The 21,243-nt window shown below is 59.3% G+C and overlaps 2 protein-coding genes across 2 annotated transcripts; one reads left to right on the top strand and one right to left on the bottom strand.

The window, feature by feature from the left end:
- Window positions 1-591: 591 nt before the first annotated feature.
- On the top strand, window positions 592-12,500 carry EZH1 (enhancer of zeste 1 polycomb repressive complex 2 subunit). Its single transcript, XM_068996802.1, has 20 exons — window positions 592-644; window positions 1,210-1,330; window positions 1,679-1,807; window positions 2,103-2,222; window positions 2,738-2,858; window positions 3,563-3,736; window positions 4,620-4,722; window positions 4,995-5,158; window positions 5,926-6,017; window positions 6,581-6,755; window positions 7,173-7,369; window positions 7,770-7,861; window positions 8,391-8,431; window positions 8,875-9,000; window positions 9,515-9,693; window positions 10,193-10,288; window positions 10,652-10,733; window positions 10,872-10,952; window positions 11,056-11,140; window positions 11,233-12,500. Exons 1-20 carry the CDS (start codon window positions 634-636, stop codon window positions 11,291-11,293), a joined length of 2,250 nt encoding a protein of 749 aa, XP_068852903.1. The 5' UTR covers window positions 592-633; the 3' UTR covers window positions 11,294-12,500.
- A 1,173-nt stretch (window positions 12,501-13,673) lies between these two features.
- CNTNAP1 (contactin associated protein 1) lies at window positions 13,674-20,964 on the bottom strand. The gene is made up of 24 exons (XM_068996143.1): window positions 20,841-20,964; window positions 20,122-20,223; window positions 19,734-19,927; window positions 19,485-19,632; window positions 19,081-19,284; window positions 18,829-19,013; window positions 18,600-18,743; window positions 18,004-18,265; window positions 17,778-17,927; window positions 17,539-17,710; window positions 17,344-17,450; window positions 17,119-17,238; window positions 16,773-16,976; window positions 16,534-16,690; window positions 16,251-16,378; window positions 15,969-16,136; window positions 15,674-15,892; window positions 15,357-15,596; window positions 15,047-15,283; window positions 14,759-14,886; window positions 14,555-14,648; window positions 14,204-14,437; window positions 14,034-14,081; window positions 13,674-13,948 (listed from the first exon to the last, which is right to left on the bottom strand). The coding sequence occupies exons 1-24, from the start codon at window positions 20,962-20,964 to the stop codon at window positions 13,758-13,760; spliced, it is 3,960 nt and encodes a 1,319-aa protein (XP_068852244.1). The 3' UTR covers window positions 13,674-13,757.
- Window positions 20,965-21,243: the final 279 nt, after the last annotated feature.

Raw genomic sequence — 21,243 nt, 5'->3', positions numbered from 1 at the left:
GGAGCCGCGGGGAAAGGTGCCCCGGGGCAGCCGGCGCTCCGCACCGCGGACGAGGGACGGACGGGGCCCTCGCCGGGGCAGGAGCCAGCTCCGTCCGCTCCCCAGCGCCGGGGCCCCCGGGGCAGGAAAGCGGCCGCCAGCAGCCGCTTCCTGCCCGGCGCCGCCACAGGGAGGCCCAGCGGTGGGGCCAGAGGGACCCGGGACCACCGGGGCGGCTCGTCGGGGAGCGTGGCCACGCCGGGCAAGGCTGTCCCGGGGCCCGGAGGGAGGCGGAACCGGGCGGGAGCGCCGCTGTCCCACCAAGCGCTTCCCACGGGACCAGGCCGGGCCCGCAATAGGGGCTGGGGTCGGGAGAGCCCGCGGAGAGACGAGGCCAGGCACACCGAGAATGGGCGGACACGGCACCGAGCCGCCGCCCTTAACCCGAACCCCGCAGCCGACAGGGGCGTTCTCCAGGCCAGAACGGGTCCTCTCCGCCGGGGCAGCCCATGCGGGCCGGCTCCGCCGGTACCGGCAGCGGCGGCGCGGGGCGGGCCCTGAGGGCGTGAGGGGCGGGCCGGGGCCTGAGGCGGGGCGCGGGGCGGGCCGGCGCGCGCGCAGTGTCGCGGGGGCGCGCGGCCTCCCCCTGTCGCGATGGCCGAGCAGTGAGTGCGGGCGGGGCCGGGGGTCCCGGGGGGCAGCGGGTCCCCGTGGTACCGGCCGGGCCCCGGGGGGCAGCGGGTCCCCGTGGTACCGGCCGGGCCCCGGGGGCGGGGAGTTGGCGGCTCGGACCCGCTCCCCCGGCCCGGCGGCGCCGCCGGCCTCGGCTCGCTCCGGTTCTTGTCGCCGGGCGCGGGGAGCGCTCGGGCCCGGCCGGAGCGGCAGGGAGGGCGGCTGGAGTGGACCCGCGGCTCTCCGGCGGCGTGTCCCGGGAGAGGGCGGGCACCCCCAGCAACCCCCGGGCTCAGGTGCTGCGCCGGGGGCTCGGGGGACAGGAGCGGCCGGTTCTGGTCAGCACCACCCCTCGCTGCTGTCCCGGGCCTGTCCGTGCGCTTTGGCTGTGGGTGTTCTGCAGTCAGGAGCGCTACAGAGCGACGCCGTTATTTTGTTTGGTTTAAGTCTGTGATGTGTAGAGTGTTTTTCCCATCCACAGGGATGTTATTCTAATATCACTTGTTTTGGGGTTGAGCTCTCCATTATTTAATTTTTATTCTTTCTGTATTGTTATAGAAAAATGGAAATTACCGCTCCTCCGACATCCAAGTGTATCATGTACTGGAAAAGGAAAGTCAAGTCCGAGTACATGCGTCTGCGGCAGCTCAAGAGGTTCCAGGCGAACATGGGAGCAAAGGTACAGCCACAGCAAGGACTGGGCTGAGATGTCCCCAGAAAGGCTTCATTTTAGCTCAGAGTGTCCAAGTTGTGCCAGAGGGTGTCGGCAAGGTGAATTGATAAGCTGTGCTTGACTTGCAAGCTGGATCAATGGGAAGAGATGCCACTTCTCCTCGTGCTCTGTCTTGAGCTGTGTGGGCAGCAGCTGTCGCACACACAAGGCCGTTGAACAAGTGCTGGTGTAACTGCAGCAGGAGAGCTCATTCCCAGTTGGTTTTTACAGGATCTCCCTGCTGAACCCTTTCAGTGCTGTGGGAGTTCTCAATGGGTTTTCTTAAATTTTGAGAGCTCCTTTCTCTCCTTTCAGGCTCTCTTTGTGGCCAACTTTGCAAAGGTTCATGAAAAGACTCAAATCCTTAATGAAGACTGGAAGAAGCTTCGAGTGCAGCCAGTGCAGTTGATGAAGCCAGTCAGCGGACACCCATTCCTGAAACAGGTGTGGAGAGGAAAAGGGGCAGCAACAGCAAGTGGGGGCTGGAACCAGGACTCTGCAGGGAGCTGTGGGGATATGGGATAAGTTTTTGTCTGTGTTGTCGTAGGTCAGTGTCAGACCGTGCCTCACATTTCTGGAATGCAGAAATGGATAAAAAATACCCCCAAGGCATTTTCCTGTGATGGAGTCTACAGAGTGGATGTGGGGCTTCTGTGTTTGTCCTGGATTCAGTTTTCCTCAGGCTGTGGCAGCCTCCCAGAGTGGTTCCTCACTGACCTTCTCTGTACTTGTATTCCAGTGCACTGTTGAGAGCATTTTCCCAGGATTTTCAAGCCAGACACTGTACATGAGGACCCTGAACACAGTGGCACTGGTGCCCATCATGTACTCCTGGTCCCCTCTTCAGCAGAATTTCATGGTACGTGGGAAGCGCGGGGTCTCAGTGAGGTCAGTGTCTGATTGTTACACAGTTGGGAAGTGGTTCTTCATCCCAATTGTTTCAGGCAACATCTGCTTGAGGGATGATGGAAAGTGTTGCTTTAGTTGCTTGTTTTGTAGAATCCCATAAGCCAGCCTTGTGTCCATGCTACCTCACCCAGACAGTCTTCTTTACACGTGACTCCTTGACAGAGTCACCATTTCTTCACAGGATTCAAGGAGTAAATATAGTTTTTTAGGGGGGGGGTTGTTTGTTTGTGTTTTTTCCTAAGATTTTTATTTCCTATTATATGAAAAGTTTTATTTCTTAGGCAGGTCCTTTCCTTTGTGACTGGGTTACAGTGGGATAGCACTGATGTGTCAGTGATGAGACATCTGAACCTTTGCTGTGCACGATGTTGTAGGCAGATCTGAGGGACCAGAGCAGCCTCGGGCACAGCCCCGCTGGGGTCAGCAAGCACTGCTTTTTCTGAGTTGTGTCTGATCTCTCTTCAGGTGGAGGATGAAACGGTTCTGTGCAATATCCCTTACATGGGCGACGAGGTGAAGGAAGAAGATGAAACTTTCATCGAAGAACTTATTAATAACTATGATGGGAAAGTTCACGGAGAGGAAGGTAACCTGGGAGCAACCAGCTGTGTCCACTCGAGGCCAGGTTGGATGGGACTTGAAGCAACCTGGTCTAGTAGCCTGTCCATGGCAGGGATGGAACAAGATGAGCTTTAAGATCCCTTCCAACCCAAACCTTCCTATGGTTCTGTGATTCAGTCTCTTGCAAATAACATATCCAAGTAGTTCAGAAGTCAAAAGGTGGCAGCAGTAACCAGCTTTTCTGTGAGAGCTCTCCGAGCAGGGAAACAGGATGGTGCATGCTGTTCTCCTTTGCATGGGCACATTCCTGCCTTTGGATGCCTCACTTCGTTTTAACACCTGGAGTGCTCTGGAGCCAGTGCTCTGGAGCCAGTGCTCCTGTGTACAGGGATTCACAGACATTCTCTGGGATGCTGAAAATGTGCTAGAGGGCGGGAGGAGCTCAGCAACCCTGTTCTGCTTGTTGCCTTAGCCAAGAGTTTAATCAATGAAAAGCGCTGCCTGCCTCATCATAAAATTGCCCAGTGGGGAGGAAGACAGGGAAAGCTGGCGTGGCCTGTCCCCAGATTGCTGAAAATGATACAACACTACTGACTCCAGTGCTAAAATCCCATCTACCCCAACAAAACTGAGAAAAGGGCTCTGGTTGGTAGCAGAACACATTGGCTTGTGGTTTGCCATGGTGAGAAATGAGAAAGATGGTGGCACTCCCACTTCTGTGTGTTTCAGAAATGATCTCAGGGTCAGTCCTCATCAGTGATGCTGTGTTCCTGGAGCTAGTGAATGCTCTGAATCAGTACTCGGATGAGGAAGAGGAAGGACACAATGATTCTGAGGTGAAACAGGAGGATGGGAAAGAGGAGCTGCCAGTGACAAGGAAAAGAAAGCGAATTGCAGTGGAAGGTGGGTTTGGCCCCCAGAGAAGTGGGGGTTATGTTGGTCACGTTTCCATCCTGCCCTGCCTGAGCACTGGGCACTGCTCTCCTGCCATCAGTGGGTTGTTAATGTGCCGCCAAGAGTTGTTCCAGCTTGACAAGTTCTGTAGCAGAAGGGAAATGGTTTGCTCTCACTGTCTGCTGTGGACAGGAGAAGAAATCACCAGCTTAGAGTGTGGTGAGGAGTAATTTAAATGAGTCATCTGGAAACCCACTTCCTGGTAAGATTAGCAAAGCTGGGTGTTATCTGAGAGGTTGTGGGAACTCTGCTGGTGGAGGTTTTCAAGTGCTGGTCTGGCAAGCACCTGTCAGGGAGGTGTGGGTGGATCTGTTTCTGTGGGAGGCAGGGAGATGGACCTTTTCAAATCCCTTCCAGACCTGCTTTCCATGTATTAGTCTTCCTCTTCCCTCTCCTGTGCCACCTGGAGCTCTTGTTGCTTAGAGGAAGCTCTGGTTTGTGGGATTTTCATGTGTCCTGGATGACCTTCTGAATGCTGATGGGTAATTTTGTCTTTGTCCTTGATTTGTAGTGATGCAGGTGGCACAAACACCAAGACTTTTGTGGATGTAGAAAAGCATTGTCTGCAAGTTCTGTCCTGGCAGAAATAAATAGTAATAGCACTTAAGAAGAGTTGGTACTTCCAGCAGTACATCGTGCTATGCTGAAAGTAGCCTAGTGCTGCTTCTGGAAATGCCTTAGCCTGGTTGCAGGACACAAGGTTTATCTGTTGTGCATGGGATTACATTTCTGTCGTAAAATACAATCCTGAGCATCTCTGGAATTGCTCTGTGCAAGAAGGAAAGACCCATTCACATCAGCTTGGGTGAGGAATTGTGTCTCCTCTTTGCAGGTAACAAGAAGTGTTCCAAGAAGAGGTTCCCCAATGACATGATATTCACGGCTATTTCTTCCATGTTTCCTGAGTATGGCTTCCCAGAGGATATGAAAGAAAGGTAGAAAATCCCTGCTCTGGTTGTCTGTTACCTTTCTTAGCAAGAGTTAAAATCTTTATTTCCGAGACCAGCACTGTGGGCTGGCTGGGCCACAAAGCTCGGTGCCTGCAGGCTCCACAAGCAGAGTGTGTTTTGAGTGTTACAAACTGCAGTTTGGCCTTGAGGTACCTGGGCCAGAGCCCGATGGGCCCAGATAGTGATGTAGGCATGTAAAGCTGTCGCAGGCAGCGGGGAAAGCGTGCACATCCCTGGGTGTTTGTGTTTGTCACCAGGTACCGGGAGCTCACGGAGGTGTCAGACCCGAACGTGCTGCCGCCGCAGTGCACTCCCAACATCGACGGGCCGTGCGCCAAGTCGGTGCAGCGGGAGCAGTCCCTGCACTCCTTCCACACCCTCTTCTGCCGCCGCTGCTTCAAATACGACTGCTTTCTGCATCGTAAGTGCCACCTCAGCCGGACGCTTCCCTAGAGCCCTTTCTCCTCAGTTTTCCTCTGCACACCTTGTTTAGTTCCGTGCTGGAGTCTCTGGAGGGTGGTGCCTCATGAGTTTGCAGTGGGGCCTTAGGAGCTGACAGGTGCCCAGAAGCCTTTTGCACAGACGGCTCCGCTCTTTGCTCCCACGGATGGCAGACCGACACGCGTGGCCGTGCCCTCTCCGCGCTCAGCACGCCGCGTCCGAGCTCCCGGCAGTTTGTGCAGTAGTCCTGCCGCCACCAGACTTTGCTCTTGCTTTGCAGAAGCTCGTCAGTGAAAGGCATGAATGTTTCACTGCCAAAGTCTGGACATGCCCCTGTGTTTTGTTGCCTCACTGGAACTTACGGCTTCGTCTTAGTCATGTTCCTGCGGTTGGCCCCTGCCAAAGCCTTTTGGATACTGATTAGCTGCTGGACCTGCTGTTCTCCAGGTCTAAGGGCTTCTTTGGGAAGTCACAGGACTTTTTCCAGTGAATTATTTATTAAAAGATATAATATTGAGATCACGTGGTCTTTTTGTTTCAGTGTGAAAGCGGATCCTTTTCCTCTGGCCTCTCCTTCCCAAGCTGCCTAGTCCCCGTTGTGGGTTGGAGCAGGGCTACGCCATGGGTCTGGTCGCCTCAGGCCCCACTGCCAGGGGAGCCCTCAGGCACACAGGCTTCCTGTCCCTTGCAGAGTGGGGGGAGACTCTTGGAGAATGCTAATAGTAAAGATAATTGTTACTTTTTCAGCTTTTCATGCTACTCCTAATGTGTACAAACGAAAGAATAGAGAGACCAAGATTGAGCCAGATCCTTGCGGCGCAGACTGTTTCCTCTGGCTGGTATGTTTCTGTGTCACTGCTTTAGCAACCATGAGAGAAGTGCCCTGGCCAGCTCTGCTCTGCAGAGCTCTGTGGATCCTTTTCACAACTTGGATGATTTTTTCAGAATTAGTTCTGGTCCTTGTTGGATTCAAAGGAGCATGAATGCAAATGCAGACCTTACCAGATGCATATTATAGTAGATCTCCAACAAAGACTAATTCCAGAGCTAGCAGATGGGAAATTGTATGACAAATGGTTTCTCTAGACTCAATGCAGTGTTAGAGAAATTAAGCCCATGTTAAAAAGGAGCAGAGTGAGAAGCCAGGAGGATCCAGAGGAGTGGGCTGGGGTTCAGGGCCAGGGATCCTCTGCTGACCAGGCAGCGATGCCGAAGGGAGCAAAGTGGGAATCTGCAGCACAGGCAGCTGGCAGGGTTTGGCACTTGCTGAAGGGACCGCACGTGGCCGGCCTCTTCTACCTGCTCTTGGTGGCAGGACAGGGCTTGTCCCAGGGCCTGTGGAAAAGCCTTCCTGCATTCAATGGTCATCTGCCACCTCTCTTGTCTTCTGCTCTGCTTGCAGGAAGGAGCCAAGGAGTTTGCTGCACTGCACAACCCCCGATCCAAGTGCTCGGGCCGTCGCCGCCGGCGGCACCACGTGGTGGGCGCATCCTGCTCCAACACCCCGGCTGTCACTGAGACCAGGGAGGGCGACAGCGACCGGGACACAGGCAACGAGTGGGCCTCTAGCTCCTCGGGTATGGTGCCAGTCCTGAGACACCCCACTCCTCTCTGTGTGGGCAGTGAGGGCAGGCAGCTCCTCACAGCTGGAGTACTCCCGGGCTCCCCTCTACTTCCTGCACAGCTGGAGAATTTGGAGTTAGCAGTCAGTGTTCCCAGCAAGCCTGTGGGACACCGGCCCTGCCCTTGCTGCTGTGGGATTCACTGTCCTCTCCCAGGAAGGAGGAATGTTGCCAGGCAAAGCAAGAGCTTTGCTGGGACCTGCAAAGGCCAGAGCGAGCCCTTGGCTCCTGAGCACCGTGCCTGGCCAGAAGCAGGAGTGTGTGGCCAGGAGTGCAGTGCAGGGTTGCAGGGCACTAGGGGGTGACCACTGCCCCCAGAACCATGATGGCCAGGTGCCTTCTTCCAGGCTTAATCTCTGCCTTTCCTGCCAGAGGCCAACTCCCGCTGCCAAACCCCCACTAAGCAGAAGCTGAGCCCAGCCTCCTCCCAGCTGTTTGTGGTGGAGACGCCGCAGGAGCCCGTGGAGTGGACAGGAGCCGAGGAGTCGCTCTTCCGTGTCTTCCATGGGACCTACTTCAACAACTTCTGCTCAATTGCCAGGCTGCTGGGGACAAAGACCTGCAAGCAGGTGGGTGCCCAGAGCAGGCAATGCAGCAGCAAGAGAGGGGCCGGGGCCAGAGCCAGTGCCAGTTGGTTTTATTTCTCTGCCACAAACCTCCCTGAGGAAAGTGCCACATCAATGCTTCTGGAGTTCAGGGTGTTACTCTGCAGCAGTGCTGCTGTTGGCAGAGTGAGCCATGTGTGCCTGTGTCCCTCCCACGTGCAGTGTCACACCAGGTGTGCAGGCACTCATTTTTCAGGGAGGAGGAGCAACGGTGCCTGTAGGCAGGAAAATGGGCCAGAGATGCTGCTCTCTGGGCCCAGGCCTGGGAGCCTTGCTGTGCTTACTCACACTCTCCTTATGCTTCTGATAAAACAACATGAGTGCACTGAACTTGTTTCTTACTTTTCCTTGTGTTCTTCACTAGGTCTTTCAGTTTGCAGTAAAGGAATCGCTTATAACAAAACTGCCAACAAACGAGTTAATGAATCCATCCCAGAAGAAGAAAAGGAAGCACAGGCAAGTGTTGGACAAGCTTGTTTTGTTCTTAAAATGCAACCAGATCCGCTACTTTTTGTGCCAACGCATTCCTGGTAATCCCCATCTGGCTCCCATCTGTGCGCATGTCCTGCTGTCACATGGGGCTGCTGCTGCTGCTGCTGGGCGCTGGCCCTGGCCCAGCTCCAGGGCTGCTGCTCTGGCTGGGGGCTCCGTGGCCCTGCAGCCCCAGGCTCGGGGGACAGGGCAGCACTGGCTGCTGGTCCTGGTACCACTTCCCTAACAGCAGCCTCAGCTCCCTGACTTGTAACCCACTTTGTGTGTTGATCCCAATGGGTCCAGTGTTTTTCTGGCTCTGGTGTTTGGCTTAAAGAGCTTCTGCTGCAGCTGCATCGCTCTCATCTCTCTCCACTCTATGGTGGCTGCTGATCATTAATGCATGAATCTGCCAGGCCCATCTCTGCTGCGCTGGCTGCTGGTGCCGAGCGGCCCTGGCCAGCTCTCCCTGATGGCTAACGCATCCCCTCAACCCTCTCTGCTCCTTTTCCAGGCTGTGGGCTGCGCACTGCAGGAAGATCCAGCTGAAGAAAGGTAGCGTTGGCCGTGGCTGTGTCATGGGAGGTTTGCGAGGGTTGAGTTCTCCAGCTCCGACTGCCGCAGCGGGATGGCCACGTCCTGCTCACCAGCCCGGCAGGTCCAGCAGCGTGGAGGGGAGTGACTACCCCTGACCAGGCTCCTTGGGGTGCTGGGGGCATCGTGGCCATGCCAGTGCCCGCTGAGGCTGCATGTGCAGCGGGGTTTGCTGCAGCCAGGGGAGGCTGAGGGCTGGTGTGCAGCCCTGCAGTGGACTGGGCTGTGGTCAGTGGGCACAGCCGTGTGTGTGCCTGTGGGAGCTGGGTGCTGCCAGGCTCCCTGCGCAGTGCAGGTAGATGGGCAGCTTGCACCTTCTCAGCTCCAGCGCCCTGCATGTGCTGCCTTGAAAAGGTTCCTGCAACATGCAGCTTTTGATCTTGGCATCTCTCTTCTTGTTCTAGATAATTCACCGACCCAGGTGTACAACTACCAGCCCTGTGACCACCCTGAGCATCCCTGTGACAGCTCCTGCCCTTGCATCATGACTCAGAATTTCTGTGAGAAGTTCTGCCAGTGCAACCCTGACTGTAAGGAGAGGTCAAGGACTATCGGGCAGGAAAGCAGCCAGCTCTCCTGGCACAGAGCACAGGGAGGGTGCAGAGCTGGGGCTTGCTGGGGGCCTGCTTTATTCTTGCACTCGCTGCTCTGTCCATCTGCAGCAGTTCTGTTAGCAGCCTGCAAAAGTCCAAAGGGAATTGGTTCCGTGCTGCCCTGCAGCTCTTGGCAGCCGGGACGCTCCTGTTAGTGCTCGTCCCTGTGTCTGTATCCTGCAGGTGCTGCTGCTGGTCCCCTGTGAGCAGGATGTGCCTCCAGCAGTTTGGGTGGGCGTTGGGTCACTGCTCTGCCATGTTTGTTTTTCCTGTCTGGGCTTCCATTCCCAGCTCTGCAATGGAGATAACAGCCAGACGTTGTTCTGTCCCTGCCCAAGGCCTGCCAGGGCGAGATCTGGCTGGGGAGGAGCATCTGGGGCAGAGACCCTGCATGGCCCCTGTGTTCTCTGCCAAACCTCACAGTGCAAACCCATGGTCTGTGTTGCTACAGGTCAGAACCGCTTCCCAGGCTGCCGCTGTAAGACCCAGTGCAACACCAAGCAGTGCCCCTGCTACCTGGCTGTGCGGGAGTGCGACCCAGACCTCTGCCTGACCTGCGGCGCTTCAGAGCACTGGGACTGCAAGGTGGTCTCCTGCAAGAACTGCAGCATCCAGCGAGGCCTCAAAAAGGTATTGACAGCAGTGTGGCGGGGGCTGCCTCAGGGCAGAGCTGGTACCCAGCTGCTGCTGCTGTGTGGAGTGGGGGAATAACTTCCCTGCAGCTGCCAGAGTGCCAAAGTGGGAAAGAATCTGCTCTGCCCTGGGCCTCTGCAGCACTTACTCTGGAGTAGGGATTGTGGATGTGAAAATCAGGAGATGGGAGTTACATGAGGAATGGTGAGAGCAAGGGAGTGTATAAAGTGACTCCAGAGAAAGATTTAGTCTTGGATTCTGCTGGTCAGAGCAAGGAATTGCGCATTTAAAAAAAGAGAAATTCAGAGAAAGTTGCAAATTAGTGTGTGTCAAGTCCTGTGCAGCTCCACGTAATGGTGTAAGTCTGTAGGGAGCCGTGTGTCACCATAACAAGGGGATGCTGGGTGGACACCGTCTCCCCTCTGCCCCCATGATCTGTGTGCTGGGAGGTGCTGTACCTGCCAGCTGTCCCCATTTCCTTCCCTTTTCATTCCAGCATTTGTTGCTGGCCCCATCAGACGTGGCTGGCTGGGGGACTTTCATCAAGGAGGCTGTGCAGAAGAACGAGTTCATCTCCGAGTACTGTGGGGAGGTCAGTGCTGCTGCCTGTGCTGGGGCTGCACGCCAGGCACACGGGGGCTGTGGGTGCTGGGAGAGCTTCCTTTGCCTGCGGGGTCAGCTGCCTTCCCTGGCTCGGCTGCGCCCGTGGGCTCACTCTGACCACATTTGGAGATCGAGCCCTTTGCTGTCTGGGGACACGTCTCAGTGGCCCTCCAGTGTGGAGGAGTGTGTTGTGTGTGTGCTGCTACCTGAGAGCCCTGCTCTGGCCTCTGCCCCATCCCAGGGAGCCCCGGCAAGCTCCTGCCCATGAGGTGGGAGGGAGAGCAGGAGGGTGTTTCCAGGAGGCAGGTGAGCACCTGGCTCAGCCCTCAGCTGCTGAGTTCTCCCTCTACAGCTCATTTCACAGGATGAGGCTGACAGGCGAGGAAAGGTCTACGACAAGTACATGTCCAGCTTCCTCTTCAACCTCAACAATGGTAAAGGAAGTTACAACAAAGGAGGTTGTCAGGGGTGAGAGGCCAGAGCTGCTGGCCAGGTGGGCAGGCTCAGCCCACCTCTTGTCTGGGTGATGGGCCTGGCCTTACATCAGGTTTTGTGGGTTTTTTTTGTAATAGATTTTGTTGTTGACGCTACTCGCAAAGGAAATAAAATCCGCTTTGCCAACCACTCGGTGAACCCCAATTGCTATGCGAAAGGTGAGGTTCCCCTGCCCAGCCAGGACAGATGGGGCTCAGTGCTGCAAGAGCTCTGCCCCCAGGCTGGGGCTGAAAATCTCTGATGTTGCCTCTCTGGTTGCAGTCGTGATGGTGAACGGAGACCACCGGATCGGTATCTTCGCCAAGAGAGCCATCCAGGCAGGAGAGGAGCTCTTCTTTGACTACAGGTACCTTGGCCAGCAGGGACCTTGGGCTGCAGGGTTGACCCCACCTTCTGTGTGGGAGGTCATTGCTGCAGCCATGACTTGCTGTCCTGTAGGTACAGCCAGGCAGATGCCCTGAAGTATGTCGGCATAGAGAGGGAGACGGACATCATCTAAGCTCCAGGGTGGTCCTGGCACACCTTGCTGCTGCACCTTGTAAGCAATGCCATGTTTGCTTCACGCTGACATGACTGCTGCTGTTCCTGCTGCTGTGTGTGTCACAAGTGCTACTTTCCATCCAGACACCAGAGAGACTCGGGGCAGGAGTGTAAGCAGTCCCTGGGCCACGGCTGCTGTCCCAGGGTGGTTTCCCCTCTGCCCCAGCTGGCTGGGAAACAGGGACTGCCCAGGTGTGGCTGGAGTGGCACCAAGGGATGCCTGGGGATGGGAGAGCAGCACTATGCAACACGATACTTTGAGTAGGGGTGCCACTGAGCTGGGTAGAGGACGATGTTACAGTCACTGCCTGTGGTGACCCAGGGGAGGCTCCTCAGAAACCTTCCTTGGGCTTTGTGACCTCCTGGCCTTGGGAATAAAGAGGAAATATTCTCTGGCAGGGTGAGGTTTAGCCTTGGCACCCCATGCAAAAAGGAAAGAAAAAAGCACTTTAAACTAATCCTCAGCTGGTGGCTGGGCCCTGTATTTGCGCTGGGGTGGAGGGACTGCAGGCGTCCCAGGTGTCCTGCCTCCATCAGCACCTTTGCTGGGATGTTGCTCCAGGCCTGGGACACGGCAGGCTGGATGGGATCTCGGGTGACCTGAAGGTTGGGGCTGTCCCCTGAGAGCCACATGTGCCACCATCTGCCTGCCTGGCCTGGTGCTGGGTGCTGGGCTGTGCTCCCAATGTCCAGGGCTGGGTTCCCAGGATGACATGGGGAGCTTGGCTGAGCCCTGACCTGACTCCAGGGCCCCAGCCCCTTCCCAGCTGTTTAGTCCAGGAACACACAGAGGTGCTGGGTTTGCCTGGGAGCCAGGGCCTCCCTGGCCCAGCCCTCACCACGCTTTCCCAGTCCCCTGCCATGGCAGGCCAGGCTGTCTGTCTTTCCCATTGTCCATGATGGCCCTTTGGAGCCTGGAGGTGTTTAGGTCTGTCTGGAGCAGTGCTTGTATCCCAGCACCTGCCTGAGCCTTGCTCCCTGCCACCTCCATCCGCCCAGCTCCTGCCAACCCTGCTCTTGCCTAAGCGTCTTCTGCCACTTTGGCCATATCTGCACTATGCCAGGCTTGTGTCTGTGGTTTGTTGACGGTGAATAATGGTAATAATAATGCACTTTAAATAACATGGCTTGTAGCCTTTGTCATAATAAAGTGGTAGCAAAGACCCTCCCCTGCTTGCTGGCCTCTGTTACCCTGGGGAGCAGCTGGCAGCAGCTGTTCCCTGACTGTCCCCTGCCTGCTGGGCTCAGCCCGGCTGTCCCCAACAGTCCAGGGGGAATCGCGAGTGATCCGGTGCCGCCGGCTGCCTGAATCACACCGGCTCAGGGTGGGAAGGAGGCAGAGGTGCGTGGTGGGGAGAGCAGGACATGATGTGTGTATGCAGCAGCAGCTGAGCTGCCTCTAGCCCGGGCTCCTACACCCTGCATCTCGCTCCAGGACCAGGAATTGCTGTTGTCAGTCTGGTCCCTCCCTTGGTGCAGGCTGAGCCGGGATAGGAGGAGAGGATCTGCCCAGGCTGCCAAGGTGAAGGCTGGGGAGTGTCAAACGCCATCATTCTGCCTTTATTTGATTATCTTCACATCTCATTCAAAAGAACAGGTTTTTTAAAAATAAAGTGCCCAGTGGAGCCAGGCCTTTGGGTAAATAAATGCATATCTGTAACATCGTCTTACCACAACACAGCAAGTGAACAGGAGCTTTCCCTGGGCTGGAGGTAATCGGCAGGACTGGCACTTCATACAGAGAAGTAGCAAACTTCAGACCACGTACCACGACACGCGGGACGTCACGCCCGCGGGAGCTTCCGTTTGGTTTTTTTATACAAACCGATAGAATAAAAAAAACGGAGTGTAGTAGAATATCCAGCAACAAAAATGGTAGAAAGGATCTGTACCTGATCTTATGAAAGCAGCATCTCAGCAAGGTGCGGTGGCGGCATGCGCGGCGCCGGTGTGGAGTATTGCTTGGCTCCCCGGCTGTGCGGGGCCGGTGCTCGTGGCTCTGCGTGGTGCTGGCGAAGCGAGCAAAGCAGCGGGTCATCTACGCGGGCAGCACTAACGGGCGGCAGCAGCAGCCGGGTGTCCCCGGCCGCAGGGAGGGTGGGCGCCGGGCCCGGGGCTCCCCGACAGAGGCCAGGCAGGATTTGGCAGCTGTAGACGCAGCAGCCTGCCTCCGGCATGGGGGCTGTCGGCGTGTCCGGGGCGAGCGAGGCTGGGGCTCGGCGGATCTTGGCCGCACTCCGGGGCCGGTCGGTGGCGGCCGTGGGGAGGAGGTGGCGGTCGGTCCGGTCCGGTCCGGTCAGTCTGAAGGCGGGTGGTGGCAGTTCAGGTGTGCTCGGCCTTTTGGTCCCGCGACGCTCGCTCATTCCCGGGCGGCTCCCGGGGCTGCGGGGGCTGTGAGAGCCCATCCCACCCCCCCGGCCCCGCTAGTCCCCTCTCGGCTCCTCCAGGATCTGGGGCAGGTTCTGGTCCTTGCGTGCCGATGGCGGCTTGGTGGCACTGCCGTAATCCTGGATGGCCTTGGGCTCATTGGTGTGGTAAGAGCCCTTGTAGCGGTGGTGGTAGAAGTAGAGCAGCGCCAGCAGCCCTGCCAGCAGCAGGAGCAGGAAGATCACGACTGCAGGGAAGAGACAGCTGTGAGTTACTGGGGAGGGGCTGCAGGGCCGTGCCAGTGTGGAATAGCAGCCAGAGGCTTCACTTACACCCAATGATGATCCCAATCCAGCCATCGTCGTGCACGTGGGGGAACTCTGCAGAGACAGAGTAGGCAGCTGAGACCAGGCTGCAGCAAGGTCTCATGCCAGAGCTTCCCTTCTGCAGCTGCTGCTTGACGAGGGCTCCATCCCCACCAGGGTCCCACCACAGCACCCACCTGTTGCCATGTACCAAGGGTCCATCTCAGGAGGGATAAGGATTGTGCTGAGGGGGAGCATTGAGGCACAGCTGGACTCCACCAGCTCCCCCCGGATGCTGTAGGGCCGCAGGGCACTGGTGGGGTGGAAGATGGCTTTGAGGGGCACGAGGGTGTTGAATTTCACCCCTGAGAGGCAGCCTGAGAAGCCAGGTGTGTTGTAGCGCTGGATCTCGGGGTCAATCACGCCAGTCTCTGTGGGGGCACAGAAGGAGATTACTCTTCCTCCTCAGAGGGCAAGGACCATGCTGTGCAGAGCAGACCCCGGAGACCCCAGCATGGGAGCCCAGCTGAAGGCAGGACCCAGCTCACCCATCACACGCCCCAGGTACAGGTTTTTGGGCGAGTCCAGCTTCCTGTCCACAAACAGGGAAAACTGCTGCTCCATGACGGGGAGATAGTCCACCTGCAAGATAGGTGCACAGCATCAGTGCCCACAGAGCCACCCTGCCCATGCCCCCTCCCAGCCTGACCTGAAGCCCCCAGACCCTGCTGGGAGGGTGCCCCAGCCCGTACCTGGGTGTACAGTGTGCGGTGCAGGCGAGTGATGTTGACACGGTGGGGCCGTCCATCCGTCACTGGCTTGTTAGTGAGAGTGAAGACATAGGGGCTGGTGCCCAGCTGGTAGCGCAGCTGTAGGCTCCCTGTGGGCAGCACAGGGCCGTCAGCAGGGCTGGACCTCTCAGTGGGCACATCCAGCCCATCTACAGGGTTGGAAAGTGGCATCCACAGAGAAGACATCCTATGCAAGCCCCAGCCCTACAGGCTCTGGGTGAGCCCCAGGGCTTGGGGCCCTGCCCTCACCATCATCCTTGATGAGCACAGCCATATAGTCCTTGACAAAGGTGCTGACGTAGAGCAGCACGGCGGGTGCTGAGGTGGTGCTGAAGCTGAAGCTGACCTCCTCGCTGGTGAGGTTGTAGCCAGGCAGGGGCTGCCAGGGGCTGCTCACAATGCTGGCGAACTCGCGGGCGGCGTACAGCGACATGGGCAGGATGTTGTACCGCACCCAGGTGCCCTCCTCGAAGTAGCCACCGATGTCTGTGGGAGAGCCTAAGGTGAGGGAAGCGCCGGCTCCTCAGCCCCTCCCACCCTGCAGGGCACAGCCACTTACCGTGGTTGCAGAAGGGCCCGGTGAAGGCGGAGATGCTGCAGTTGCAGGTGTAGTGGCTGTAGCGCTCGACGCAGAGCCCACTGTTCTGGCAGGGCACCGGCGGGTCCTGGCAGTAGCCGGTGCAGTTGACCCTCACGCCCTCTGTCTCGTTGGCTTTGCCCTCCAGGTTGAGCGTCACCCCGTTCATCCGCAGTGCCCGCAGGCACCCCAGGAACGGGCGCATCTTGTGCTCTGCTGCGCCTGCAGCGAGGCCAAGACTGAGTGCCCTGTGGCACATGGGGATCTGGGGGTGCAGGGACGTGGCCAGGGGCTCTCACCGACGTAGAGGGGCCTGTCAAAGTCCAGGTGGACGAAGCTCTGTGGGGGGAATGGCCGCACCACCCAGGGCAGCTTGTCCACCCGCAGCCGCGCCAGCTTGACGTTGAGCTCAGCCTTCACCTGGTGCCACTCATCGTCATTCCAGGGTACCACCGACCGCACGGTCAGGTTCTCGTCCCCATTCCCAATGTCGAATATAAACACCACGTCCCTAGTGGCTGCAAGGATGTGGTGTTGAGAAGGGGTCCCAGCCCTACTGCCCCCGAGAGCCCTGCACCCTCTGCCCTCCCGTACTGTTGAGCTCAATGCGGATGTAGTGTCGGTAGCCTGGGTTCTCCAGGAAGACTCCAGACAGGGCAGTAGTCTTGAAGTAGAAGGAGATGTCAAGGCTGTAGTTGGCCTGGAAGGTGGGGAAGATCAGGGCTGCGCCCCTGTTGAAGGAGACGGTGTTCCAGGTGTTGCCTGCGAGGAACAGGAGGGGCAATGAGGGATGGGTGGGGTCCCTCCATGTGGGACACCACAGGCTGGTGTAGGCACTCTGCAGTCAGGGGATGTTCTGTGGGGCTGGTCACTTACGGTCTCCATAGCACCGTAGGGGCCCCAGCACGAACTGGGCTTCAGAGCCAGAGCGGTTGGTGTCTCCAACCACAACCTGGGTGACGGGCAGGTGGTCCACAAAGGTCAGCAGACCCTTGTCTGTCCTCCTGCAAATGTGAGTGCATCAGAGGGGCCATGAGGTGTTTCTCTCCCTTCACCAGCCTATAGCCCTGTTACCCCCATCTGAGCGCCCCAGAGCCTGTGCCCCCCATGACTGCAGCCCCCACCCCACAGCTCCTGTTCCGCAGCCCCAGCCACTGACCAAATTGCATGGTCAGCATCGCAGTTGCAGAAGTACTGGGGGTCAGCACAGTTCTTGTCCAGCCCGCAGGCGCAGCGCTGGATGCCCGGTTGCGAGCCCCCCCAGTAGTAGTGCCGCTCATCGTTCCGACCCATCCAGAAGCTGAAGGGCAGCCCAGCTGCAGGCACAGAGGAAGGTCAGGACATGGTCCCGCATCACGGACAGCCACACAGCACAGCCCCCGTCCCCCCGGCACTCACAGGGGGTGTTGAGCAGGCGGGAGTTGTAGCAGTGGAGCTCAATGCGCTGCTCGCAGTACTCAGAGGCATTGGCCAGGGCTGAGACCTCGGCCCAGGAGGCGTTCCAGTAGTCCACAGCCCCCAGGTAGGGCTGGTCCACACTGGAGCCCGTCACCCGCGTAGCGTAGTGACGGTTGTGCCGGATGATGGTCCATGCTCGGTCCTCTGCAGTGAAAGGGGAGCTTTAGGACTTGACCCCCAGGACACCCCTGCTCCCTCTATCCTGTTCCAGCTCCAATACACAGGCAAGGACCGGTTCCCAGGGGTACCAGACAGAGGGACCCCCCTGCCCTCCTGCTACCCCCACCTCGGATGTCACAGTACACCGTGAAGGGCTTGAGCGGCCCACTGCCATCTGGGTCAATGGTGTAGTTGCCCGAGGTCTTCCCACTGACCCGGTAAGCATCACATGTTTCCTTGTAAAGGGCTGAAAGAGAAGAGCCAGGTGGAGGTCAGTGCAAGGCAGGCACCAGGCAGAAGTAGGGGCTGCAGGTGCCCGTATTGTCCCTGACCCACGAGGCTCCAGGCTCACATTTGTGGCAGGTCTCCCCCTTGTACCCCGTCAGGTCGCAGATGCACATGAAGTCATCCCAGGATTGGATACAGCGGCTGTCATGCTCACACAGGTTGGGGGTGCACCTGAGGGCACAGACAGCTCCTGTCCCAGCACCAGCACAGCCCCCCCGTGCCCCCCACTCCCAGACAGCACCCTTGTCCCAGTCAATACCTGTCCGTGATCCCACAGACGTTGAAGAACACGTTGTGGTACTGCGCCAGCCGGTGCTGTGCCAGCAGCTCCACGTCCACAGGCTGCATGTCTACGTTCAGCATCTGCAGGCAGCCGTGGAAAGCCGTCTGGTTTGACCGGCAGCCAGTGATTGAGGCCGGCTTGGGGCAGCCTGTAAGACAGATCAGGGTGAGCAGCCCTCAGGCACCCATTGCCCCCGACCCCGCCCTGCTGCCCACCTCCAAAGAAATACTGGCTGCCAGTGCGTAGCTGGAAGGGGTGCACCACCCGAAACTCAGAGCCATCATCATCGTCAATGGTCACCACAGCTGAACCCTCCCGTGCCACCAGGTGCACCGAGTGCCAGAAGCCATCATTCAGGTGATGCCCTGTGTGGAGAGGAAGGTGCGTGGGGAGGCTCTGCTGCCAGACTGGCCCCCCGCCCCATTCTGGCTCCCAGCCCACCTGCAGCAAACTCCAGCTTCTTCTTGCCAGGCTGGGCGATGGAGACATTGACCTGCCCCTCACTCAGCACCATCTCGAGGGAGCCCAGGCGATCAGCAAAGCCGGTGTAGAGCAGGAGGCCAACAGTGTCCCAGGAGCGGAAGCGGAAGCTGACAGCCAGGCGGTTCCTCCGTGGGATCCCCGGCACCCGCACGTAGTTGTTGATGCCAGCGAAGGTGATGGGGGTGTTCAGCTGGTCCTGGCAGTAGTGGCCCACATTGCCCTGGGAGTGACCATGGGAAGGGGTGAGGAAGGGAATGTTCCCATGGAGGGGAGGCCCTCTCATCCCCACAGTCCTGACCTCAATTATGCCCAATTGATCCCAATGCCTGGCAGAGCCAGGCGGGTGCCCCAGGCCAGGGACAACCTTGCATGGTCAATCCGGCACCGCTTGGCTGAGCAAGGCCACTGCCCGGCCCCGCATCACCCCGCAGTGGGCAGGGAGCCTGACCCCAGGGAAGGGGTCACCCCGCAGTGGGGCTAAGGATGCACAGGAAAGGGGTCCCCCCACAGCAGGCAGAGGACTCCCAGAGAAGGGGCCACCCCCCAGGCTGGACCTCAAAGCGAATGTTGGGTCTCCGGTGCCGGGCCAGGTCGGCGATGTTGACCCCGTTGAACATGATGTTCTCCACACAGCCCCGGAAGTTCTGCCGGTAGGTGAGGTGCTGCTTGTCGTGGTCAATCACCCCTCCAAAGAATACCTGGGAGGCAGAGGGAGGGTGTCAGCCCCTCTCTGGAGGACACCGCAGCTCAACATCCTGGCAGCCCCCTGCCCACTGCACCCACCTCAGTTTCGAGGTCAAGCTGGTCAAAGGTGCCACGGCAGCGGAAGCGCTTGACCTCCCCGTCCAGTGTCAGGTTGATGTAGTGGCCAAGACGCTCAATGTGCAATGAGTGCCAGTGCTGGTCATCCAGGAGGCTGCCCACCGCCACCGTTGTGTGGCCCTCACTGGCGTGCAGTGGGCTGCTGCCTGGGGAGGACCAGCATCAGCCGGTGGCCCCCTGGCCCCATGCACCCGGCCCCTGGCCCCGGCTCACCTAAGCTGATGTGCAGGAGGAGCTGGGCCTGTTTGAGCTCCACTGTGATGTAGTCACCCTGTGAGCCCTCCCCGTGCATCAGCACCCCATCCTGCTCCAGCGTCTTGAAGTTGAAGGAGATGTCATCCTCAAAGGTACTGACCCTCTTGGCTCGGAAACGGTAGGAGATGGCATCATCCCCATCAAAGTAGAGCACGTGGGACCCTGGGGAGAGCAGAGCAGCCCCAGCCATGTCACTGCCTGCAGCAGCAGGTGCCCTGGCACAGGGAACACTCCCTTCTGCTATGGTCTATGCCATGGCTGCAGACTGCTTGGGCACAACACCCTCTGAGAGAGTTTTCCAGGTGTGCCAGAGCCAGGATCCTGCCACACAGGGCTGCTGGAGCCCCTGGCCAGGTACTCACGGTAGGGACAGCCATAGAGGCCCAGGCGCAGTCCAATCTTCCCGCGTGGGTTCCAGGCCACCGGAATGATGCGAATGTATCGTGCCAGGATGGGGTAATGCAGGTCATGCCGGACCACCCCGCTCTCATTCACGTTCCCAAAGAATGTCTGGGGATGAAGGGTCACTGTCAACCCCTTGCTCCAGGCCAGGGGTCTCTACTCCCCTCAGAGGAGCCCCCTCTCACAGGGAACCCCGGGCTCCCCCCTACCCAGTTGCTGCCCTGCTGGAAGAAGGGTTTCCAGCTCGTAGGGTGGTCTCCATAGAGCACAATGTAGCGTGTAAGCCAGTCATAGGTGTTGAAGGTTCCCTGCGTGGCCACTGCGTTGATCCGGTGCTTTTGCATGAGGTCGATCTGGAGCCAGGGCTGCTTGTCCCGGGGGTCGGGGGACCAGCCGCTGGTGCCTGCGGGGGGAGCGGCTCCGCTGGCCCCACAGCCCCACACCCATCGGCTCCCGACTGGGCGGCGGCTGCTTGCTCGGCCCCACCACAGCACCTGACTGGACCCCTCAGCCTCGCGAGAGGCAAAACCCGGCCGGGGACACCCCCAGCCCACGTCCCCTGCCCCGCCTGCATCCCAGTTCCGCGGGGGAACTCACTGTGCAGACGGGCGAAGCTGGCCGAGTAGAAGATGTTGTATCTGGAGGAGGCACCGATGGAGTAGGAGTAAAGAGGAGCAACGAGCTCATCATAGCAGGGTCCTGAGGGGAGAACGGAGCTGGGGGCGGCCTCGGGGAACTGAGCTGGGCAGTGTCTCTGTGGGAGCTCCCCCGTCCCAGCCCTGCAGACCCTGAGGGCTCTGGGGACCCCGCGGCTCCCTCGGGCCGGCGGAGCGGCGGGCCCGCTTTGCTCTCCCCTCCCACTGCAGCGGAGCTGACACACCTCTGCGGGCCACGGCGCCGGCACCAGCCGCCTCCGCACTGACGTGGGCGACGGGACCCCCCGCTCTGCCCCGCCCCGGCGGGGAACGATCCCGCGTGGGAGCCCGGGGGATCCCGTGCAAACCCTCGCGGCACCGGCAAAAGACCCTCCGGAGGGGCCGGGGTCTCGAACCTCTTGCAGGGTCTCAACTGGGTCGGACGGAGTCCGGGGAGCCCAGGAGCATCCCCAGCTCTCACTGCAGGAACCGTGCTGCATCAACCCCCAGTCCACCTCCCCCCGACTCTACCCCCCCCCGGTCCCACCGCCCCCCGCCTCGATGCTACTTTGCCCCGGCCCTGGGGAAGGGGCCCCGGCTCAGGGGGTCGCGGGGAGCTGCCCGGTGCGACCAGGGCCTCGGCGATTCCCGTTCCCGAGCGGCTGTCCCCAGCCCCGGTACCGGGTCGGGCCCGGTGCAGCCCCGCGGCGGGGCCAGCCCGGCGGGTGGCGGCGCTGGCCGAGGTGCTCGCGGAGCCCGGCCGGTCCCGCGGGGCGGCCCCGCTCTCCTCGGCATTCCCGGGCATTCCGGATTCTCGGGGCGTCCCGGTTCCCTCGGGTCCCCGGAGGCTGCGGCCGGGCGCGGGGCCGCCGGCGGCGGGGGGGCTGCGGCGGGGCCGCCCCGGGCGGGGCGCGGTCGAGGGGAGAGCCCGGACGCCCGTGTCCGGCAGTGACCTTGGGAACGATGCGAACAGGGGCAGCGGAGGATACCGAGGGATGCCGGGGGATGCCCGGGGAAGAAGAGGGGATGCCCGAGAGAACGGAGGATGCGGGGACGGGGCGGCGGGCGCGGTCCCGCAGTGCGG

Source organism: Aphelocoma coerulescens, chromosome 27 (genome assembly GCF_041296385.1).
Source record: "Aphelocoma coerulescens isolate FSJ_1873_10779 chromosome 27, UR_Acoe_1.0, whole genome shotgun sequence".
NCBI lineage: Eukaryota > Metazoa > Chordata > Aves > Passeriformes > Corvidae > Aphelocoma > Aphelocoma coerulescens.
The sequence above is the reverse complement of the archived record's forward strand: the minus strand, read 5'-3'. Positions and strand labels throughout refer to the sequence as shown.

What these genes read in the sequence shown, in the direction of transcription:
- CNTNAP1 (XM_068996143.1), bottom strand. Translation starts at nt 20,964, where the DNA reads ATGCCCGGGAATGCCGAGGAGAGCGGGGCCGCCCCGCGGGACCGGCCG. An exon ending in GTCTGTGGGATCACGGACAG is followed by an intron (nt 17,451 to 17,538) that starts GTATTGACTGGG and finishes CTGTGCCCTCAG; the next exon opens with GTGCACCCCCAACCTGTGTG. An exon ending in CCGCCTGCTCAACACCCCCT is followed by an intron (nt 16,691 to 16,772) that starts GTGAGTGCCGGG and finishes CTGTGCCTGCAG; the next exon opens with CTGGGCTGCCCTTCAGCTTC.
- EZH1 (XM_068996802.1), top strand. An exon ending in GTGGGCCTCTAGCTCCTCGG is followed by an intron (nt 6,756 to 7,172) that starts GTATGGTGCCAG and finishes CTTTCCTGCCAG; the next exon opens with AGGCCAACTCCCGCTGCCAA. An exon ending in TCCAGCGAGGCCTCAAAAAG is followed by an intron (nt 9,694 to 10,192) that starts GTATTGACAGCA and finishes TTTTCATTCCAG; the next exon opens with CATTTGTTGCTGGCCCCATC.